This window comes from Myotis myotis, unplaced genomic scaffold (genome assembly GCF_014108235.1).
Source record: "Myotis myotis isolate mMyoMyo1 unplaced genomic scaffold, mMyoMyo1.p scaffold_m19_p_11, whole genome shotgun sequence".
Classification (NCBI taxonomy): Eukaryota; Metazoa; Chordata; class Mammalia; order Chiroptera; family Vespertilionidae; genus Myotis; species Myotis myotis.
The window spans coordinates 58073859-58094355 of NW_023416315.1; the positions used below are offsets into that span (position 1 = coordinate 58073859).

General features: G+C 43.5%; 1 protein-coding gene across 8 annotated transcripts in view; it reads right to left on the bottom strand.

The window, feature by feature from the left end:
• CALD1 (caldesmon 1) overlaps positions 1-20497 on the bottom strand; it is a 204679-nt gene that overhangs the window by 17976 nt on the left and 166206 nt on the right. For 4 of the 8 annotated variants that reach the window (XM_036328628.1, XM_036328630.1, XM_036328629.1 and 1 more), the window contains 6 exons: positions 16257-17193; positions 14957-15034; positions 9185-9313; positions 8738-8883; positions 3718-3976; positions 70-210 (listed from right to left, as the gene is read on the bottom strand). In XM_036328628.1, coding sequence (XP_036184521.1) covers positions 70-210; positions 3718-3976; positions 8738-8883; positions 9185-9313; positions 14957-15034; positions 16257-17193 — 1690 coding nt within the window. The remainder of the gene's footprint in view (positions 1-69; positions 211-3717; positions 3977-8737; positions 8884-9184; positions 9314-14956; positions 15035-16256; positions 17194-20497) is intronic. The other 4 variants (XM_036328632.1, XM_036328633.1, XM_036328636.1 and 1 more) reach the window with 4 other exon arrangements.

Below are 20497 nucleotides of genomic sequence, written 5' to 3' on the forward strand. Positions count from 1 at the left end.
GGCTAAAATCAAGTTTCTAAGATACTATAGTAGCGGTATTATAAGGGGGATTTTCTGGGGGAAAAATACCTTGAGAGATGAACCTTTGGGAGTGAAACATTTGAAAGGTTTCTTGTCCTCTGCTAAGCCATCTTCGGGCATCTTCTGCCGTTTCTCAGCAGCTTCTGCCCTTCGCCTTTCAATCTCCTCCTTTAGCCTCCTCTTCTCTTCCTTAAGAGGGAAAGAGCAAGTAACAAGGACATCAACATCAGGTTCAAGCCCAGGGGAATGGGTGCTGTAGAAGAAAGGGCACAAGTCCCAGAGAAAAAAGACCCAGGTTCTAGAGTGAATGCACTGGGTCCTCAAGGGTGGTCACTAGAGGTTAAAGCTGGTGCTGCCACTCCCCAGCTGCGACCTTGACCACATTTACTTATCTGCTCTGTGCCTCAGTCTCTTCATCTGTAAAATGGGGATAATAATAGAACCCACTGAACAGGGCTTTAATGAGCCCATGTAAAATGCTTAGGCTAGTGCTCAGTATGGTGATCACCATTATCATCATCCTGTCACGTCATTTAACATTGACCTTTCACTTCTGAATTATGTGAAATTCATATAAATATCTCACCTTCCTAGTTCCTAGGAGAGTGTGAAGACAAGTGAGACAACTTATGTGCAAAGTTATATAAATCTGTGGTACCACATTTGTCAAACTGTACGAGAGATGATTTTATGGTTGTGCCCACCTCAACAGAGTAGATTATTTTAGATGGTTTGACAAACCTGAAATGAGGTAGGTATTGCACCACAGTGGTGAAATCACAGATATTCACAACCTGTCTCAATACCCCTCTGTGCCTTCATTCCTGGCCTAAAATAGTGTCCCCTGCTTCTCTCTCAGGCCAAAACTCCAGATCTCTGATTAAGTCACACATCCTCTGTGAACGACTTTGAGAGATTTAGGTTGTCTTTTGTAATTTTCAAATTGTGAGATCTGTTTCACTGGATGTTCTCAAGAAGAGAATTTATGTCCACCTGTCAGAGGATGTTGCAGAAGGATCCTGAGTGTTATAGACTATATGTTCGTGTCTCCCCAAAATTCATAGGTTGAAATCCTAACCCCCAGTGTGACAACATTAACAGGTGACTAGGTCTTGCTGGTGAAGCTTTCATGAGTGGGATTAATGTCTTAAAAAAAGACCCCAGAGAGCTCCCTGGCTCCTTCCACCACGCAAGGACACAGCGAGATAATGGCCGTCTATGACCAGAAGCTTCCCCTGACCAGGCACAGAATCTGCAGGCCTTGTTCTTGGACTTCTCAGCCTCCAGAACTGTGAGAAATAATTTCTGTTGCCTTTAAGCCATGCAGTCTACATTTTATTGGCAAGAGGTGAGAAAAAAATAATCTCCAACTCAATCCAATCCTAAGAATTCATTGTGCCTTCACTGGTAATCTCCTCTAACGAATAATAACAATGATAACAATGACTATAACTGCCACTTCCTCGGGGCCTATGATGTGCCAGGCACTGTGAATACAATGACCTATTTCAGGGGTCCTCAAACTACGGCCCGCGGGCCACATGCAAATACAAATATTGTATTTGTTCCCGTTTTGTTTTTTTACTTCAAAATAAGATATGTGCAGTGTGCATAGGAATTTGTTCATAGTTTTTTTTAAAACTATAGTCCAGCCCTCCAACGGTCTGAGGGACAGTGAACTGGCCCCCTGTTTAAAAAGTCTGAGGACCCCTGACCTATTTAGTCATCACAACGATCCTGAAAGTAGGTGTTTCACAGATAAGGGAGAGAAGGCTCAGAGTCGTCCAGTAACTCTCCCAAGGTCCCAGCTTGCAAGCGGCTGTCAGGATACGAGCCCAGGTATGTCTGGTTCTAACGCTCTGGTTCTAACGCTCTTCCATCCCCATTACTTCCCAACCAGAGATCACTGGCGCATGGACAGCTGGACTTGGGAGAGATTTTGGAACCATTTATCCAAACTTTCCACACAGTTTGGGGAATGTTTACATAGGACCCAAGTCAGAAAGAAACGAAGTCTTTCTGCATCTTTTGGGTGATGGGAGATCAGTGTTCCCAAAGATCAGTGAGAAGAGTTCCAGGCTAATGTGCAGAAGCTGGGTCCGACCACGTCTTAGTCAAGTAACTTCACACAAGCCACTCAAACCATTTTCACTGTAATTAGCTAATCATTAATATTAATACTAGGAAAGGAGCAAAGGGGAGGCCAGGCATTATAAGCATGGTCATCTGGGCAGCTTCACCAGGAAGCTGCACATTCATGCTCCACAGTGAACCACCGGTCTGTTCCCTGCAAATCACTGGGGGACAAAGGAGAAGGAGGATGCATGTGCAGTAAAGTCGGGGTGACGTGGGGAAGGTGCTTGCCTGGCAGTCTAACCTGGAAACAAAGATGGCTGGAGGGCTGCAGACACTTTAAGTGCGAAATTTTAGGTTAAAACCCCGAGACAAAAGGATTCTCTCTTTCTTGTTTCTCTTGCTTTGCTCCTGCTTCTTGCACTCGCCCATGTTCCCTCCATATTTATGTGGCCCTAGAAGCCACATGCATGGCCCACAAACATGCGAACCGCACATGCCATGGACTGCAGCTGGGAACACAAGCTGAGCTAGCCTGATGCTGGCCTGGACTGGGCAAACGGAACGGAAACTCTGGACACTGGCCTCAATCCTCGCTCTGCTGAGGATGAAATGGGACTCTTTCCTTGGCGGATGGAGGAAGATGGGACCTTGGAAACTCAGGCGTTTAATTCCACAGAAATAAAACTTTCCACGATACCTCATCCTCCCATGGGGCCTCCGGAAATTCTTATTCCAGCTGCACCCCAAGCAGCCCACTTCCTTTGGCAACCAGTGGGGACACAGAGAGCACCCCACTGATAACAAAACTATTGGATTTCCATTTCTTTGCTCATAAAATGAGAATAATAATGTACCTCAGGTTGAAAGAAAAATGGGCACCTTGTAAAAAAATAGCAATGTAAGTTGTAGGTGGTTAAGCACTTTTTCAGTTTTCAAAATAGCCTTTTGGTAACTTTATTTGTCGTTTTCAATTCTGTCTTAAAATATGGAACAAATTCACGGGCTCATAATTACTGGGTTCCTGCTACATGCCTGGCACTGTGTTTGTGTCCTGGGTATACAGCGATGAACAGAGCACATACTGTCCCCTGACTGTGAACATCTAGACTCTTTCACTAAAAAAGCCCAAAACCTATTTTTAAAAACTTCTCTATAAAAATTCTTTAAATGTCCAAAAAAACAACCATCATGTGACTCTTGATTCCTGTAACTAACCTGCAGACCCTTTTCATCCTTCTCCGCTCTCTGTAGTTCTTTATGGAGGGCACATAGGGTAATGGAGTAAGACAAGTGGGGCCTTGGGAAAATTACAAAACGAACAAACAGGAAAACATGGCTCTGTGCCTCACTTTACCCATCTGTAAAATGGGGACAAGACTACCTGTTCTGATGAGAACTGGATAAATTAATATGTATAAAGGTTTTGGGACCATGCTTAGCACACAGTTAAGTTTACTATCCTTAAAATGTATTCGTAGAGTCCATGCTCAAAAGAGTAGCAGCATTTCATTTCACCAGGGAAGAAATTGTCCTCTGGGCCAGAAGGGTCACCAGAGATAGGCATTCAGGGGCTTGAGTGAGTCGGGGTGCCGATGGCTGGGCGGGCTGCGCTCTCCTTACCTCCTCTCTGACTTTCCGCTCTGCTTCCTCCTGCTTCCTCCTCTGCTCTTCCTCCTCCAGGACCTTCCTTCGCTCCTCCCTCTTTTTCTTCAGCTCCTCCAGCTCCAGGGCTGCCTCTTGCTGCTTCTGTTTGAGCTTCTCAAACTCTTCGCTCTCAGTTTCCCCACGACGGCGGCGCAGCTCCTCCAGGCGCTTGCCAGCTTCCACTTGGGGAGCCCCTTCCACCTCCTTGGCCTCGCTGGCCCTCCCTCCAGAGCGGCTGGTGGGGGGAGAGAAAGGGATGCAAAGGGGTTTGACACATGTCCGCCTGCAGCCTTCCCTGGAGGGAGGGGATGTGGGCCTGCAGGCTTGGCCTCCCACATAGAAATCTCCACTGTCCGTCATTGGGCAGGAGATCCTCACACCGACCCAAGGGGCAGGCCGGGGCCCAGAGGGCATCTCCAGGTCTGAATCTGAGTCCCTGCTCTGCCACTTACCCTGGGTTTTCTCAGCTATACATTGGGGGCAAGTGGGATTGGAAAGTGGTGCAACCACGATGAACAGCAGTGGGGAGACTCCTCACAACATTAAAAACAGAACTCCCATATGATCCCACAATTAAGGAAAACACTGATTCCAAACGATATCTGCACCCCCATGTTCACTGCAGCATTATTTACAACAGCCGAGATATGGAAACAACCTAAGTGTTCACTGATGGATGAATGGGTAAAAAAAAGTGGTACATATTTACAGTGGAATATTATTTAGCCATAAAAAATCTTATTTAAATACTAATGAACAAGTAGTGAGGGCATTCTTAACTAGATCTGAACATAGGTACCCCGTGTCCAACACTTTTGTCTGAGTAACAGATGAATTACCACTGTCTAGCACCATTTATTATATGTGGAGAATGGCACAGTGTTTCTAGCTATGGAGCAAGAGGAAGAATAAAACAGAAAAATAGTTCAAGATGACACAATTACTAATATTGATCTTATGTGTACATCACATGCTTTTAAAACACTGAGGATCTGAATATACTGTGCCCTTTAGAACGACGCTTTTCAAGCTGCAGGTCAGGAAATCAATTCAGTGGAATGTAATCAGCATTTACAAAACATGAACTAAGAGCTGAGGTTAAAACGTTTCAAAATTGTATTCTAGCCCTGGCTGGTGTGGCTCAGTTGGTTGGGCATTGTCCCATGTATGCAAAGGTCTCTGGTTTGATACCTGGTCAGGGCACATGCCAGTTGCTGACTCAGTCCCTAGTGGGGAATGTGCAGGAGGCAGCCAATCGATGTTTCACTCTTACATCGATGTTTCTCCCTCTCTTCCCTCTCCCTTCCTCGCTCTCTAAAATTCAATAATAAAAAAAATCTTATTCTAGGGCACTTGATGGTTAAAAAAAAGTGAATTCTTTTATTTTGGACTCAATCAAAGTTACACGGCCCCTTAAAACTTGATGTTGTTCTTTCAGGTCTTCTAGGTTTATAGGCTTGTGACTTCAGAGAGGAAATCTGCTCTCTCAGTTAATCTAAGGTCTTTCTATCTTCAGAGACATTTGCTCTGTTGTGTTCATTATGTTAGCGCTCAATTGGACGAGCATAACACATGCCTTGTATAAACTTCTCTAGATTCCACTAGATGTCGCTCAGTCTTCATTTTGGACATGCAGAATGCCACCATTAGGGACTGGTTAAATAAATCACCATATTTCCATCCAGTGCAACAGGCTACCATCATTCGCTGTAGACTTATGTTTGTTGGTATAGAAGGCTAGCTAAGGTGCATTGCTATGCTAATGCAAGAATCAATTTAAAATGTAGATTTATAATTACACTCACATATACATGTTGCCTATATATGAGTGTCTATTTTGAATGTATATACATAAAAAATATCTGCAAAAATGTTACTAATGTTATCTTTGGGTGGTGGGTACTTATTTTTGTACTTCTATTTTCTGAATGTTTTATAATGAGTACAATTTTTCTGATAATCAGAAAAAACTTTAATTCCCACATAAAAAACAAAAAGAAAGCAAAACAAACGCTTGTTCTGTACTCTCTGTAAAACCTTGGTATAATCTAGCTCTATAAACTTGTTCCTTGAATTGAGATTTTTATGTTATCTCTTCGAGAAAATGATCTAGTTATAAGAAAACAGAAATATCAAAGGGGATAGTAATTAAATGAAACACGGGAATTATGCTCAAAACAGGAACAAGAGTTTTGTCCATATTACCTCTGCTCACATGTGCTGGCATGCCCTCAGCATTAGGGTGTCATGAGTAATATGAAAATTTCTTCTAGAAGGCTCTCTCTGCTATCCTTGGCTTCATTGGGTTTTAAGTCAAGAAGAACATCAGACCTTTCACCAATAAAAACACAGCTGTGTCCTGGCCGGTGTGGCACAGTGGTAGAGCCTCGGACTGCACACTGAAAGGGTTGTAAGTTTGATTCCCGGTCAAGGGCACATACCTGGGTTGCAGGTTTGCTCCCCAGCCTGCCGGAGGCAACCACATAGATGTTTCTCTCTCTCTTTCCCCACTCCCTCCCTTCCACTCTTTCTAAAAATCAATGGAAATAATATCCTCAGGTGAGGATTAACAAAAATAAATAAATAGCCCTAACCAGTTTGGCTCAGTGGATAGAGCATTGGCCTGTGGACTGAAGGATCCCGGGTTTGATTCCAGTCAAGGGCATGTACCTTGGTTGTGGGTGCATCCCCAGTGGGGGGTGTGCAGGAGGCAGCTGATGGATGTGTCTCTCTCATCGATGTTTCTAACTCTCTTTCCCTCTCCCTTCCTCTCTGTAAAAAATCAATAAAATATATTTTAAAAAAATACATTTTCTAAAAACACACAGCTTGTTTTCAGTTAGGCTGGTAGACACTCTGCCAATTTAAATAGAGGCTCTTCCTCCCCAGCTCCTCACTTTATGGAACAAAACCAGGCATTTCCGCTTCTATCATCACGGATTTCTATTGAAACTAACACTAACACACGTTGGCAGCTAAACAAAAACTTTATGTTTCTGTCATTTTTGTCTGCCCAAAGATGAAAATCAAAGAGTCACATTTCAGAGTCCTCAGTGTGCAACCTGTTGGCATCCCTGCTGACTTTCCTCTTGGTGGTGTTACCCAACTCCCTGGATTTCCACACAACGGACATGTTAATTATTAATTTGAATTTGGTTAAAGCTGGTTGGCAAGCTTGCTAATTGTTAACCAAACTTTCTACTGACAGATTTTTTTAAAGCATTATTTCTCTTAACAAAAAATGTATTCATACTCACAAAACAGGTTTTAAACTATCAAACAACAAAACGCTAACACTGTTAGGTAATGTTCATTGAACACGTCTCATGAACTTGACGCTGTTCTAGGGCTTAAAAACATTAACCTGCTGACACTTAGCAAGCTTTGGGCTCGGCTTACCTGCCCGAATCAACTTGCTTTCTAGATTTTCCATAAATTCCTGATAAACTCTTAAGTTTTCATATCTTTCTTTTTTTAAAAAATATATTTTATTGATTTTTTACAGAGAGGAAAGGAGAGGGATAGAGAGTTAGAAACATCGATGAGAGAGAAACACCTATCAGCTGCCTCCTGCACACCCCCGACTGGAGATGTGCCCGCAACCAAGGTACATGCCCCTGACTGGAATCGAACCTGGGACCCTTGAGTCTGCAGGCCGACGCTCTATCCACTGAGCCAAACCAGTTTGGGCTCATATCTACTTTCCTGTCAATTTAGGCTTTCTATTGGTTAAATGTAATGCGGTTTCTGCTCAAAGTTTTGAGTAGAAAAATTGTTTGGGGGCAATTATGTTGACCCATCTCAGCTTCTTAGAGGGGCTGGACACATCCCTCCCCAGTAGCTGTGCTTGCTTCTGTATGTGACAAAGGCTTCATTGTGAGGCCCATGTCTGACTTCTACACCATACCTGCTTGGGACTTTGTTATTTGAAGTGTTCAGAAACACAGGGTCTACAGGCAAGGCTGCATGGAAATCCACGTTATAGGGACCCAGACTCTTCCAGAACATGGGGCACAGCAGGAATGGGGCCCAGAGGTAGGAATGGGGCCCGGAGAATGATCTGTAGTGGGCATCTGCAACTTGAGTCCTACAAAATTGGTTGGGAACTCTAAGTGTTCATTTACTTGTCCTAAAATCAGTTGCCCAGATTTTCAACATAATAGGATGCGGAGGAGAAGCTGAGGCTATGCAAGAGGGGTTCTAACTGGAGTATTAGTCGGATGCCTTCTTCTTCCCTCTCAGAGGCTCCCAATGCAAACTAACACCAAGTGCTTTCCAAGCCCTGTGGCAAAGAGAAATGATTGACTCAGTTTAACTGAATGTTTCCCAAATATTTGGCCACAGAACAATCCTCGTTGAATGCAGTACTTATCCACAACCTTTAGAAAATACAATTTTGAAAATGGTATTGAGAAGGTCTCTTATGAAGTTGCCTGGACCATATAGAGCAGGGGTCCTCAAACTTTTTAAACAGGGGGCCCGTTCACTGTCCCTCAGACTGTTGGAGGGCCAGACTATAGTTAAAAAAAAAAAAACTATGAACAAATTCCTATGCACACTGCACATATCTTATTTTGAAGTAAAAAAACAAAACGGAACAAATACAATATTTGTATTTGCATGTGGCCCGCGGGCTGTAGTTTGAGGACCCCTGATATAGAGAATGAATCAAATATATGAATTCCAGGCATACTGTTTTCTACTACACTCATCTTCCATGAGCATATCAGGTCAGGGACAAAAGCTTGGATGCCAGGCCTAACCTACGTTGCTAAGTTATGGGAAAGGTGGATTACACTTTGCCTGAGCAATGACCGTGGTCTTCTGTTAGCGATTGATAGCCCGGCCTGCTGACTGAGTATCCCTGAGACAATGGCCAATGACCTCACAACAAAAGCATGTTGCCTGTTCAGCACTTTCTGTCCAGAGGCACAGGATAGGAGGCTGATTTGTTTTTCACATGTGAACACAGTCACTGTGAGCTACTACGTCTTACCTGAAGGTATTCTCGGTGTGTTTAAGCTTGTGGGTCATGAATTCTCCATTCTGCGACTTCACTTCTGTAAACCCCTTCTTTCCATCCAGGAAGCTCTTCACTTCTTCTCTGGGCTCTTTGTCCTTTTTGATCTTCTCATCTTTGATCTAACCAACGGTACACATCAGGAAGAAACATAACAATAAAAACCGTATTAGGTTTTGGTTGGTATCACCAAATAAGATCCCAGATTGCTAGGAAGCCAGAAACCTCAGAAGTTAAAAAAAAAACACCGTCGAACGATGTGGTAGAGATGGGGTCAGAGGAAATTCTTGGGGCATGAGCGACGGTTCTCCAGCCTCTGAGCAAAGACCTTGACCACAGTTTTAGGAAGTCAAGATCATTCCTGATTTCACTGGGGGCTTTATTTTAGAAAGCATTGGAGGTGCTACCATTGAAAACTATTACATTCTTGGAACTCCATCGACATGAGTGGTTTGCAGTTCCCAGTGAAAGAACGATGATTGGGGTGGCTTTGATGGGAAAATGCCCAGGTTGCTTGGACAGGTTTCTTCTGGGGTGAAGAACACAAATGAGCTGAGGAGGAAAGAAGAGGAAACCTGACAGGTTAAGATCTGCCAAGCCAGTTTTAGCTGATTTCAGAGGAGGATGACCCTAGTATCCTAATAAAAAAAGTAATTAGGGCCCCTGGCTGGTTTGGTTCAGTGGATAGAGCATCGGCCTATGGACTGAAGGATCCTGGTTCGATTCCAGTCAAGGGCACATGCCTGGGTTGCGGGCTCGTACCCCAATAGGGGCATGTAGGAGGCGGCCGATCAATGATTCTCTTTCATCATTGATGTTTGTATCTCTCTCTCTCTCTCTCTGAAATCAATAAAAATATATTTTTAAAAAAGTAACTAGGATCTTCAGGACAGAGGACACAAGGGGATGACTCAGAGGTCTGTGGGACCATGTTTGTAATCTCTCAAGCACTAAGTTAGAGTGGGATGGGAGACACTCCAGGGCTTACCTTGACTTCCAGTGCGGGCAGTAATTTAGTCTCCAGGAGTGGTTTTGTGATTCTTGTGGGTCACAAAATGTCATACATGAAGAACAGGTATTAACTGTAATATTTTCTGGGTTTCACATTACAAGTGCCTCATGGTAAATAAGAGATTATTTCAAAGTAAACTGAATTTACATAGCTTTTTTTTGGGGGGGGGGGGTAAAGGAGTACAGGTTACTTTACCTATATCATCTCACCCATTCCTAAAAGATGAGTGTGAAAACGGGGGAGGTTCCACATTGCTCTTTCCAAGAAAACAGAGAAAGCACTAATGTTCTAAAGGAGCCTACGGAGCAAGGGTGGGGCATAAGAGCTTAGGATTTTAGGTGCTGCCTAGATGGTCTCCCCTTCCCTGAGAACTCACTTATGTCCAGTTATTCTTCAGATACCCTCTGAACAGTTATTATTAATGTGCACGTTTTACTAAGTAGAGCACTTAATTTATTTTTTTTAAAATATAGTTTTTATTGATTTTTTACAGAGAGGAAGGGAGAGAGAGAGTTAGAAACATCAATGAGAGGGAAACATTGATTAGCTGCCTCTTGCACACCCCCTACTGGGGTTGTGCCTGCAACCAAGGTACATGTCCTTGACCAGAATTGAACCTGCAACCCTTCAGTCCGCAGGCCGACGCTCTATCCACTGAGCCAAACCGGTTAGGGGTAAGTAAAGCACTTTAAAAAAATCTTTACTGATGAGCCTTCAATAGTCCTTTCCCTGACTTCCTTCTTTGGGTATTATTTGATTAAATTACTATGGATGGACTATTCTGCAGTAATTCAATGGGCAATTATCGTGTTGTCCTAATTAGTTAAAACTTTAACCTTCCTCCAAGGGGTATGATATGATATCCCTTGGACATGCTCAAGAAGGGCGCTATTGCTTTGCCATGCTCTCTGAGCGTTTTGTCTGGAAGTCAGGAAACCTGAATTTTGGTTCCAGTGCTATTGACAAACTAGCTGTGTTACTTTGATTACGTCACCTAACTTCTCTGAGATATTGACTCCACGTACATAAAAAGTGGAGATTAGGCTAGATGATCCCTTCCTAATCCTTCATCCTTTCATTTCCCTCCTATCCTCTCATTTGTCATGAGAGGCTACAGAGAAGAGAAGGAAGCTCCTGGCTTGTTCTACAGCTTGGTGGCTGTCCTGGCCCAACCATAAATCAGTACCCATGGACAGGCAGGAGCTGGCAACAATGGTACAACAATGGCTGTACCATTGTTGGATACAGCCCAGAAACCATGGACTGGATTATATATCTTGGTTAAGAAGTATCTGGGGATATAAATTTGGGGATGAGAGGGGTCCCATTTTAGAAAACTCATGAAACAAATCCGGAGTCAAATCTCATGGTTTGTGAAATAGATGAAATACCCTTTAACTAACTTTTCCTATTTTGGAGTCAGAGACATTTCCATTCTTCCCAAATGCATTATCTAATTTACTGACCAAAAATGTATGTAAAATAGATTTGTAAAACAATACATGTTTCCTTCAAGCTCTGTCTTTATTGGCAAAGGCTACGGTGGATGTTATGTTTATGTTCTCTTTGGAAGACTTCCTTAGGAAAATTCCCAGTGAAAGCATGATAATTTGAGTTTGCAAATTATTTTATCTTTTTGGGAAATGAATAAGTAAAGCAATTCCACAATGCATTTACATATTACTTTAAGGAGCACAGTGGATTGGATTGGATAGCAGATTTAACCCGAGCTCATGGGATTCTGAGTCATTTGGGACAAGCATTAGATCTAGGTCAGAATGTTATCATTCAGGAAATCTGTGCTGATGGATTAATGGGTAGCCAAGTATTCTGAAAAAGTTAATGTGCTTCATGGACAGATAACATTAGCAAATGAAAGGCCGGCCAAATATGATCATTTGGCTAAAACTGGGTATTTAGGATATCCAATGGGATAACATGGGTGTGTGTGGGGCGGGAATTCCAGCGACATGACCCTGTGCCAGAGACATTCAAAGTGTCAAGTGAGCAGGTCCTAAAGGACTGCTATGTCAGTCTTTGTAGTTTATTGTTTTGCATTATTTGATTCCAGAATAGTGACAAGAACGGGTGCAAGTTACCGTTCTTTTCAGATTAGGTTTTAATGCACGTTTGTTAGACTCAGAAGCCTCAGTTCCTTCTTTGGGTCCAACATATAACTCATAAATGTCCTTGCTACTGAAAGTCCGGTCCACGGACAACACAGACCTCACCAGAAGCTCAGACTCTACCCAGAGCCAGTGGGTCAGGTTCTGCGTTCCTAGGATCTCCTGGTGACTCGCATGGACACCAACGTTGGGGAGATTTGGACTGGATGCATGAATGTCAGTTTCAACCACTGTAGGAACAACTCCCCCGGAAGTTGTTTTTCTGTTAGAGGTGGGCGAAGGCTGTGTGTGTGGGGAGGTTGGGGGATGGGGGAGGGAGAGAGCTTTAGGGTGAAGAACTAAAAAGAACTTTAATCAATAAAGAAAAGAAAAGAAAGAATAATAATAATAATAATAATAAAAGAACTAAAATGAGACATTTTATGATTGGAGAGGAGAACAAAAAAGCTACATTAAATTTCAAGGTTGGCGATCATCTGCCACCCATTGCCACAAGCAATAAAATGTTTCTTCACTTAAAAAAAAAAAGAGTTAAAGCGCAGTGGGAGAAAGAAGATGCTCTGTAAGGTGTTGGAGCGACTTCTGGAAGTGTTTTCTCTAAGAAGGCTTACATGGTGTTTGTGTTTATCGTGGTTGACCGATCCTGCATTGCTCCTTGAAAGAAAAGGCTTAATTTTTTTTTTTTTTTTTTTAACAAAAAGGAAATTAAAAAAAGGAGGAGGGTGTTTGAAATGGCTAAGTCACGTAAAATAGGATTTAAAGTCGTCTATATACAGCAAGCAGCCACACAGCTAGCTGGAGAGGGGAAAACCTAGTCATTCAACTAGTAGTTTATGTCTGCCACGTTAAAATAGGAATGGCAGCTTAACAAAAAAAATTTTTAATCCTGTGCAGAGGAGCTTATCTGGCCTCGTATAAAAAAGGGGCCACGGGTTTTGGGACAGTGGAATGTGCTGTAGAGCAAACTGGGAAAGAGGCAGCTCTGAAGGCACTGTACCCAGGACAGTGTTGAATTGGGGCGGGGGGGAGGGGGGGGAGGGGGGGAGGTGCTTATCCGAAGGAGGCAAAGGGAGGATCTGGATGGCCGCGTGAGCTCTTCCCAGCTCCCACACAGCACACAGCCCAGAAGGCTCTGGTCACTGAAAGCCAATCAGAGCCTCATGAAACGAGTTACATTTAGAGTACAGAGTCCGAACGTGCTTTTCCAGCTCCCATCCCCAACATAAACTTAATCACTGAGCTATGGTTTCATGCCCTCTCCTTCCTGTAAAGATTTCCTCACCAGACGCTAGCTCTAGAGAAGAACCCTGTGGGACGCTGCTGCTTGAGTTTAGTGCCAAGGTAGCTTGCGTTTTTTTGTAGTGTTCTTCTGTTACAAAATGAGAACACTGCTTTCCCACATGTTCAACCATTTCCTTAGCTGCCTCATTTGAGCCAAATTCGGTTTTCCAGTTATTAGCATTTACGCTTTCTCCTTCCTTTAAATGGACAGAGTTCACATTCAGTGTTCACTCCCAAACCACCATGCATTCTTTTAGAAGCACGGAGGAACAGGCATCTTAAACAAAATAAATATAACAGGAACGAGGGGTTTTTACTTTTTACATGCGTTTTAGAAAAAATGCTTAAAAAAACAATCACCCACTATTTAGTCTGGTTATCTATTTTCCCATTATGGATTTTTTTTTCCTGTTTCTTTTTTTAAAAAATTTTTTAATTTATTTTTTATTGATTTTTTTTTACAGAGAGAAAGGGAGAGGGATAGAGAGTTAGAAACATTGATGAGAGAGAAACATCGATCAGCTGCCTCCTGCACACCCCCCACTGGGGATGTGCCTGCAACCAAGGTACATGCCCTTGACCGGAATCGAACCTGGGACTCTTCAGTCCCCAGGCCGACGCTCTATCCAGTGAGCCAAACCGGCTAGGACTTCCTGTTTCTTAACATATGCCACAATGGGTAGAGAAATGTAGCAAGACCACATTTGAGTTGGCGCCCAATAGCTTCAGGTCAGCTCAGCCGGTGTGGCTCAGTGGTTGAGCATTGACCCAGGAACTAAGAGGTTGCCAGTTCAATTCCCAGTCAGGGCACATGCCCAGGTTTTGGGCTTGATCCCTGGAGAGGGCCATGCAGAAGACAGCTGATCAATGACGTTCCTCTCTCATTGATGTTTCTATCTCTCTATCCCTCTCCCTTCCTCTCTCTCTAAAAAAAAAAAAAAAAAAAAAAAAAAAAAAAAAAAAAAAAATCATTAAAAACAATAACTACAGGTCAGTCCACGGGCAAAGTGCTTAAACTCTTTCATTTTTGATCATTTAGTTTTACCATGTTCACATATGTTGACCTGATTAGATGCTGTCACAACTTTTAGGATTCCTTGGGGCTAACATAAACACAATGGATAAAGCAAAACCGGGCTTTCCGATGTGGCACTTCGAGGACATCAGGTCATGACCTTCTCTTTGCAGCAGCCTCTGGTCCGCTTATCAGTTACTTACCCATAGTCCAACACCCTGGCACCAGTGCCTGTGTGTGCCTCAGAAATGCAATGCAGAACATTTTGCCCAAGTTTTCTTTCGGAAACCAAATATCATCTTCCGTGCATCAAATTTTCTACTGAGATATGGGGGTGTTTTTCTTTTGAGAAGTTAAATCATTAATCAAAGCCAGTTGGAAATATGTCCTGATGGGAATGAAAGCAGGATGGCTCAAGGGGCGGGGGGTGGGGAGATAGCACTTAGAAGAATAGAAAGCGGGGAAGATTGAGCAGAGAAGCGTTTTCAAGCTTTTGACTATGACCCACAGTAAGAATGAAAATTTATGTCACTACGCAGTGCCTACCGCCTACAATGCTCTCTGACAGCTTCTATTTCTTTTTTTAAATGCCGATGGACACATTGAACTACTTTTGAAATGCTCTAAGCGGATTTCGCCATCAATGAATCGCTAAGTCACGGCTTGAAAAACATCAGCGGTGACCCGACCTGAAAGGCCATGCATGGCACACTCTCTCTGCTGCTTTATCAGTAATGAGGTCATTTCCCAATAATATTTACCTCTTCCTTTTTGAAGGCAGGCTTGTCTTCTTGGGGCTTTTCTCTTTTAAGCTGCACTTTAGCCCCCTTGTCTTCTTCCTTTTCATTTTCAGGGATGGTAAGATCACTCATGTAAAAGCAGCCTTTCTAGCTCTAACTCGAGTGAGAAGGTGCTCAGGTCACTCGGCATGTGGCGCAGGCTCACTGCTCTTTTGCCGTGCCAGTGCTCACGTTGCCCCCGTGGTTACACACAGCAGCCGGGGGCATCTTCCTCCCGCCCCCGATGGTTTTCCCGTGTGCCTGCCCTTGTGCTCACTGATATCTAGCGGGACATGATGCTCCCTGGGCGTGTTTACAAACCTCGCGTGTGGTTGGGTGCATTTGGTTCCTAATCCTCTCAGTAGTGGCCGTGTTCACGAGTCCCTCATAACAAGCAGGAGTGAAAGACCACTTCAGTGCAAAGCATACTTAGTGACAGAGCGTTCTTCTGGGAGGTGAGCATGCGAGCAGGTGGCGGTTAAGCGCAGTGCTTTGAATGCAGACTTGCAGACAGAAAAACAAATCTCTTGTAGCTCACACCGCTCCCCTCAATTTCCACCCTTCCTCAGGCTATGCCCGTTTATATGTCACTCAGGTGGTAAAAGAAGCAACACCTATGCTCTTAATTACCCGTCAATTATGGACTGATGCCACCCCAGGTGACTGACTGGCTTTCTGCAAGTTTACATTAAGCTCAGGTCTACATGATGCCAATCATGGTTTTGACATTTTTTTTAAAAAAGATCCTCAAACTGACTTCTTTCCCTCCTTTATTACCAGTTGATTGCGAGGGTTTTATATTTGCCTTCTTAAGATGCTATTTCTGGTCATGATTCTCTTTTTGTCAGTTTCCCACCCCAACATGTGTAATTTTTTATTAAATGCCAAACCCATGGGTAAGGCTGAGGAGTTAAGATGCCTTTGCCTCATGTAGACCTATGGGTAGAAGTAAAGGTGTGAAAAGGAATGCATTTAGATGATGGCGCAGAACCACAAGTCCACACAGCACCGCCACAGTGACTACCACCTTTGGGTTCATTCATTTTTCTGGTGTTCATAACAAGCAAGCCCCGAGCAACAGTAAATTTGGTTGACCGACTATTCGGCCAGCGATCGATTGCCTCATGCTTGCAGAGTGCGATGGCCTAAAAAAACGAACAGCTCGCCAAATGATCCAGCACGTGGCTTACAGGAATGTGGCCTCAGCCCCAAATTGGATGTGCATTACATTTCTCACACGTCGCAGGCATCACACACACACGGTGCAAAATGTGTACTGTACCTGTTTCTTCTGGACAGCTGTCTGATGTTTATCTTCTCGTCCTTTCTTTTCATTGACCCATTTCCCGTCTATTTTCTCTTCTACCTTTTCCCCTTTGATCTTTTTCTCTCCCGGCTGATCTGCACGGTTTGGCTCTTCTACCTTAGCCTTCTCGGCTTCCTCTGCCTCCGCTCTCTGCCTCTCGGCCGCTGCCCTTCTCTCCTCCTCCTCAGCCCGCTCCCTCTCCTCTGCCTCCCTCCTCTCTCTCTCTTGTGCAGCGGCCCGTTCTTCCGCTTCCCTTCTTGCTTTCTCCTCCGCTATCTTTTGCGCTTGCTCAGTTTTCATTCTTTCTCTTTCTTCTGCTTCCAACCTGACCCTCTCTGCCTGGGCCCTTTCCCGTTCCTCCTCCTCCATCTTTTCCTGAAGGGCAATCTCATCCGAGCCTTGTTCCCTCTCAGCCTCTATTTTAGGCTCATCTGCACCGAGCTGCCCATTTTTCAAAGGCATCCCCACTGCTTCTTCTCGAGTTTCTACGGTTCTCTCTTCCACCGTCACCTCTACCTGATTTTCTTTGATGCTCCCTCGCTTTGGCCTCTCCTCTTCCTCCTTTTCTTGGTCTTCTTTCTTTTTCTCGTCTGCCTCCCTCCAGTCGTTCTTCTGGTAGGACTTGGTGACTATGTCTGTTTCCTCCATCTCGTATCTTTCTCGGCGACTTTCGCTTTTTTCTTCCTTCTCGGCCGAGTCATCTTCTGTCGTGTCGTTCCGCATTCTTCCGCCGGACAGAGACAAGCTGGCGTCGGTGATCGTGGGGTCCAGCTCCTTCTGCCGCTCCAGCGCCTCCTGCAGGCGTTTCTGGCGCCTCTCCTCCCGCCGAGCCAGGCGCTCCAGTAACGCGGCCTCGTCATCGCCCTCCACCTGCGTGTTGGCGGTGGTGGCGGCCTTGACCTCGTCCGGCACACTGCGCGGCAGAAACAACACGAGACAGCGTGCTGCTGGTTAATCCGTCAGCGGATCCCCGACCCACACTGGCCCTATGGCAGAGGCTGGCAGTGCCATGCCCATATGCCCCCTCCCCTCCCCTCCCCTCCCCTCCCCCCTCCCCTCCCCTCCCCCCTTCCCCAACTGATAGCATGTGCAAGTCTGTGCCCACCGTCTTTCTCTGGCCACTGCAGTCTATTCTACATGCCAGACGTGCTTTGGATATTAACGTTTCCTGGGAGCAGACGTCAAACAAACATTGATGAGCACTGGTGTATACAGACCTCTGCTCCCCACACCTTTTGGGTTGGATCGTTCTGAGTGCCTGTGCTGCCTGGATCTTAGAGCTCCCCGGGGAGAGAAGCTCCAGGTGCCCACAGCGGTCCCTTGCTTGGCAATGAAAGCTTTCTTTGGTTGCCGTTCCTTCCCTGTGTCACTTCCCCACACCGCTCCCAGTGTTTTCTGGGGTCATGTTACAAGTAAACGACTTGTGGTCAAATCCTTGTTTCAGGATCTGCGGCGTGGGGAACTCAAACTGAGACAAGGACCAAACTGAAATACTAAGTGGATTCCTCTAGTATCATACAGGATTTTCACATGTCACCAAGTCATCTAGAGTCCTTGAACTGGATTTGTGGAACACAAAGTACTTGGAGAGGGAGGGAGTGTACTGTACATGATGGCGTGGACATGTTATACTCACCCCGAAGACCCCCGTGGTAGAGGCATGTAACTGTCCACCACAATTCATGCTCTTCCTTCCATAGTCACAGGAAGAGGTTGTCGGTCAAATATTATATTCTCTACCCTCCCTTCTTCCTCGCACCTAGGTAGAGCCATGTGACCAATAATTTCCAGCTGAATGTGAGCAAAAGTGATGTGTCCAGACCAAGATAATTAGGAAGCAAGGGTACATTCTCTACCCTCTCTTTCTCTCTGCCGGCTAGATCAGAGGACTCCAAAGCCCCAGGAATTGATAGAGTCACAAGGGAAAAGAAAGTAGGTGACCAGTTCTACCTACTCGTCAGAAGCAACCACACCGTACTGGTATATATTATTGAATTAAACAACTAAAATGTGGGGGCTCATTGTTTTAGCAGCTGACATTCCCCTCACTTATATACACACCATCTATGTCCTTTGTTAAGATTTTCATGAATCTGGGATCTTTTGCTCTTCTTTCCACAGTAGACAAAGAACAGTGAAATGTGATGTTTATTTAAAAAGAAAAGAAAATCTCTAAAAATCACATTGTGCCATGTCCATCACCTCACTCCCTATTGCAGGACGCTGGACACTGCCTGAGCCAGGGGTGTTGGTCTCTGCTGGCAGGAAACAGCCAGCCATGTGACACCAGGAACTGTGGCCAGAGTTGGAAGAATATGTCTTGCAATGTTTAGGAACTCCATCAAATGTCATGGTTCATACTGAACTTGGCCCCTTTGAAGTTCAAGTTCACTTAATTTTGGAAAAACATGTTTCACATTTAACAACAAGAAATGGCAGAGCAAAGGCTAGATTTTAAACTTTCTTGGCCTTAGCTTGTTGCTACAGGACACTGTCTCCATGAATTGGATATGTAAGGATTACATGTCCCTGGAAATACAAATGGTTTAGAATTTAAGGGGAAAAGTCTATATACATAGGCATTTGGATCAACTGAATTTAAATAATTTTTAAAAGGTACCCCAAATTGTAAAGTGCTAGCCAGATGAAAGTACTCTGGAGTTAAGAAACCAACAGATTCTGCTGATCCTTTCTTCGTCTGTTTATAAATCATGACAGCAATCACCAGTAGTTAAGTACCAGTTAGGGTTGTTTATATTTTAGAGGTAAATCACACATGCTTTACTGAAAAAAGAAAAGAATTTTTTTGTGTTCAACCAATAGCATGAAATAACTGTTATTAATAAAATGTGAAAAAGGAGAGAAACTCAAGTAGAAGCAAGATTTGAAAAGCAAGAAAAACTATAGACCACGAGTAACTTTTTCAGCCATTGTTGATCATTCACTGATAACCAGATTCAGGCAAGAGCTATTTTAAAGCTCTTTTCCCCCTTCCATCCTCAGCTCAAAAGTCAGAAAGGCAGTGAATGACTATGCAGCCCTCTTCTGTTAAGACTCTGATACCATCTTCCTAATAATAATTAAAACCAGGTGCTTACTCTGTGCAAAGCACTGTTCATTTTACATGTTCTATTATCTCATTTAAATTCAGCAATGTTCTTAAGAGAAAGGTATCATGTTCATTTCCATTCATTTAACTGAAGAAATACATTTAGTGAAAGGTCAAGTTCAGATTCAAAGCCAAGTAGTGAACCTCAGAGAATATACCTACAACCCCTTTGCTATATTCTCTCCTATTTAGGATCTACTTCTCAAGAGACATGGTCTCTATTTCTCTACCTAATCATTAAGTTTTCTTACTGAATTCATTCTGCCTACCAGCATATTCAAGACTGCCTTCAGAAACCTCCTGTGAGCCCACTCAAATTTGGGCTAAAGAGGCCAGAACTCTTCCCATTCAGAATTTTCTAGATAGACTGAATTAAAGAAACTGTCAACAGTGCCTTTAAACACACAAAATAAAACAAACTAAAACCAAAACCACATACAAGATCTTATATGGTGGTTTCATTATATTTAATCAGTCCATAATTATACATTAATATTAACGTTTTCCCCTCCCTTTTCCCCTCCTCATCTTTTCTACACCTTATGGCATATAAATGGCATACACTAATCATTGGCATAATGGTCTGTGTGACCTTGTATGTGTGAACTTGAAAAAGCCCTTTTAGAAGAGGTTGAATCTCTTAGGTGCTCTCAACTTTCTTCATTTCTACCAGGGCATGTATAGAAAAAATGTAGAAGTAAACTCATAAGCTTGTTGGAATAATTACATTAAATTAAACAGGATTTTTGCACCTTGCTGAATATTGTAGTGATCACAGAATATTGATTCAGGCTGTATATCAGGAAAACCAAGACATTTGCAATTCATGCCTATTTTTAAAATTAAAGTATTATTTGCTGTTGATAGGCACAGAAAACTACTGAGTTAATAAATCTTTAGCTCAAAACAGATAGCAATAGCTTAAAGAATGAATGTAAATAGTTCCCCTTATTTAAAGCTATAACCCACCATATTGAGTAAATAAAAATGATTAGATTATAAAATAAAATCATTCCATTGGGGTATGTTTGGGCCGGGGGGAGAGAAAGGAATAGTGGTGTACTATAGCTGAAATCAGTTTACTGTTCAATCTGATTCATTGCCTAAA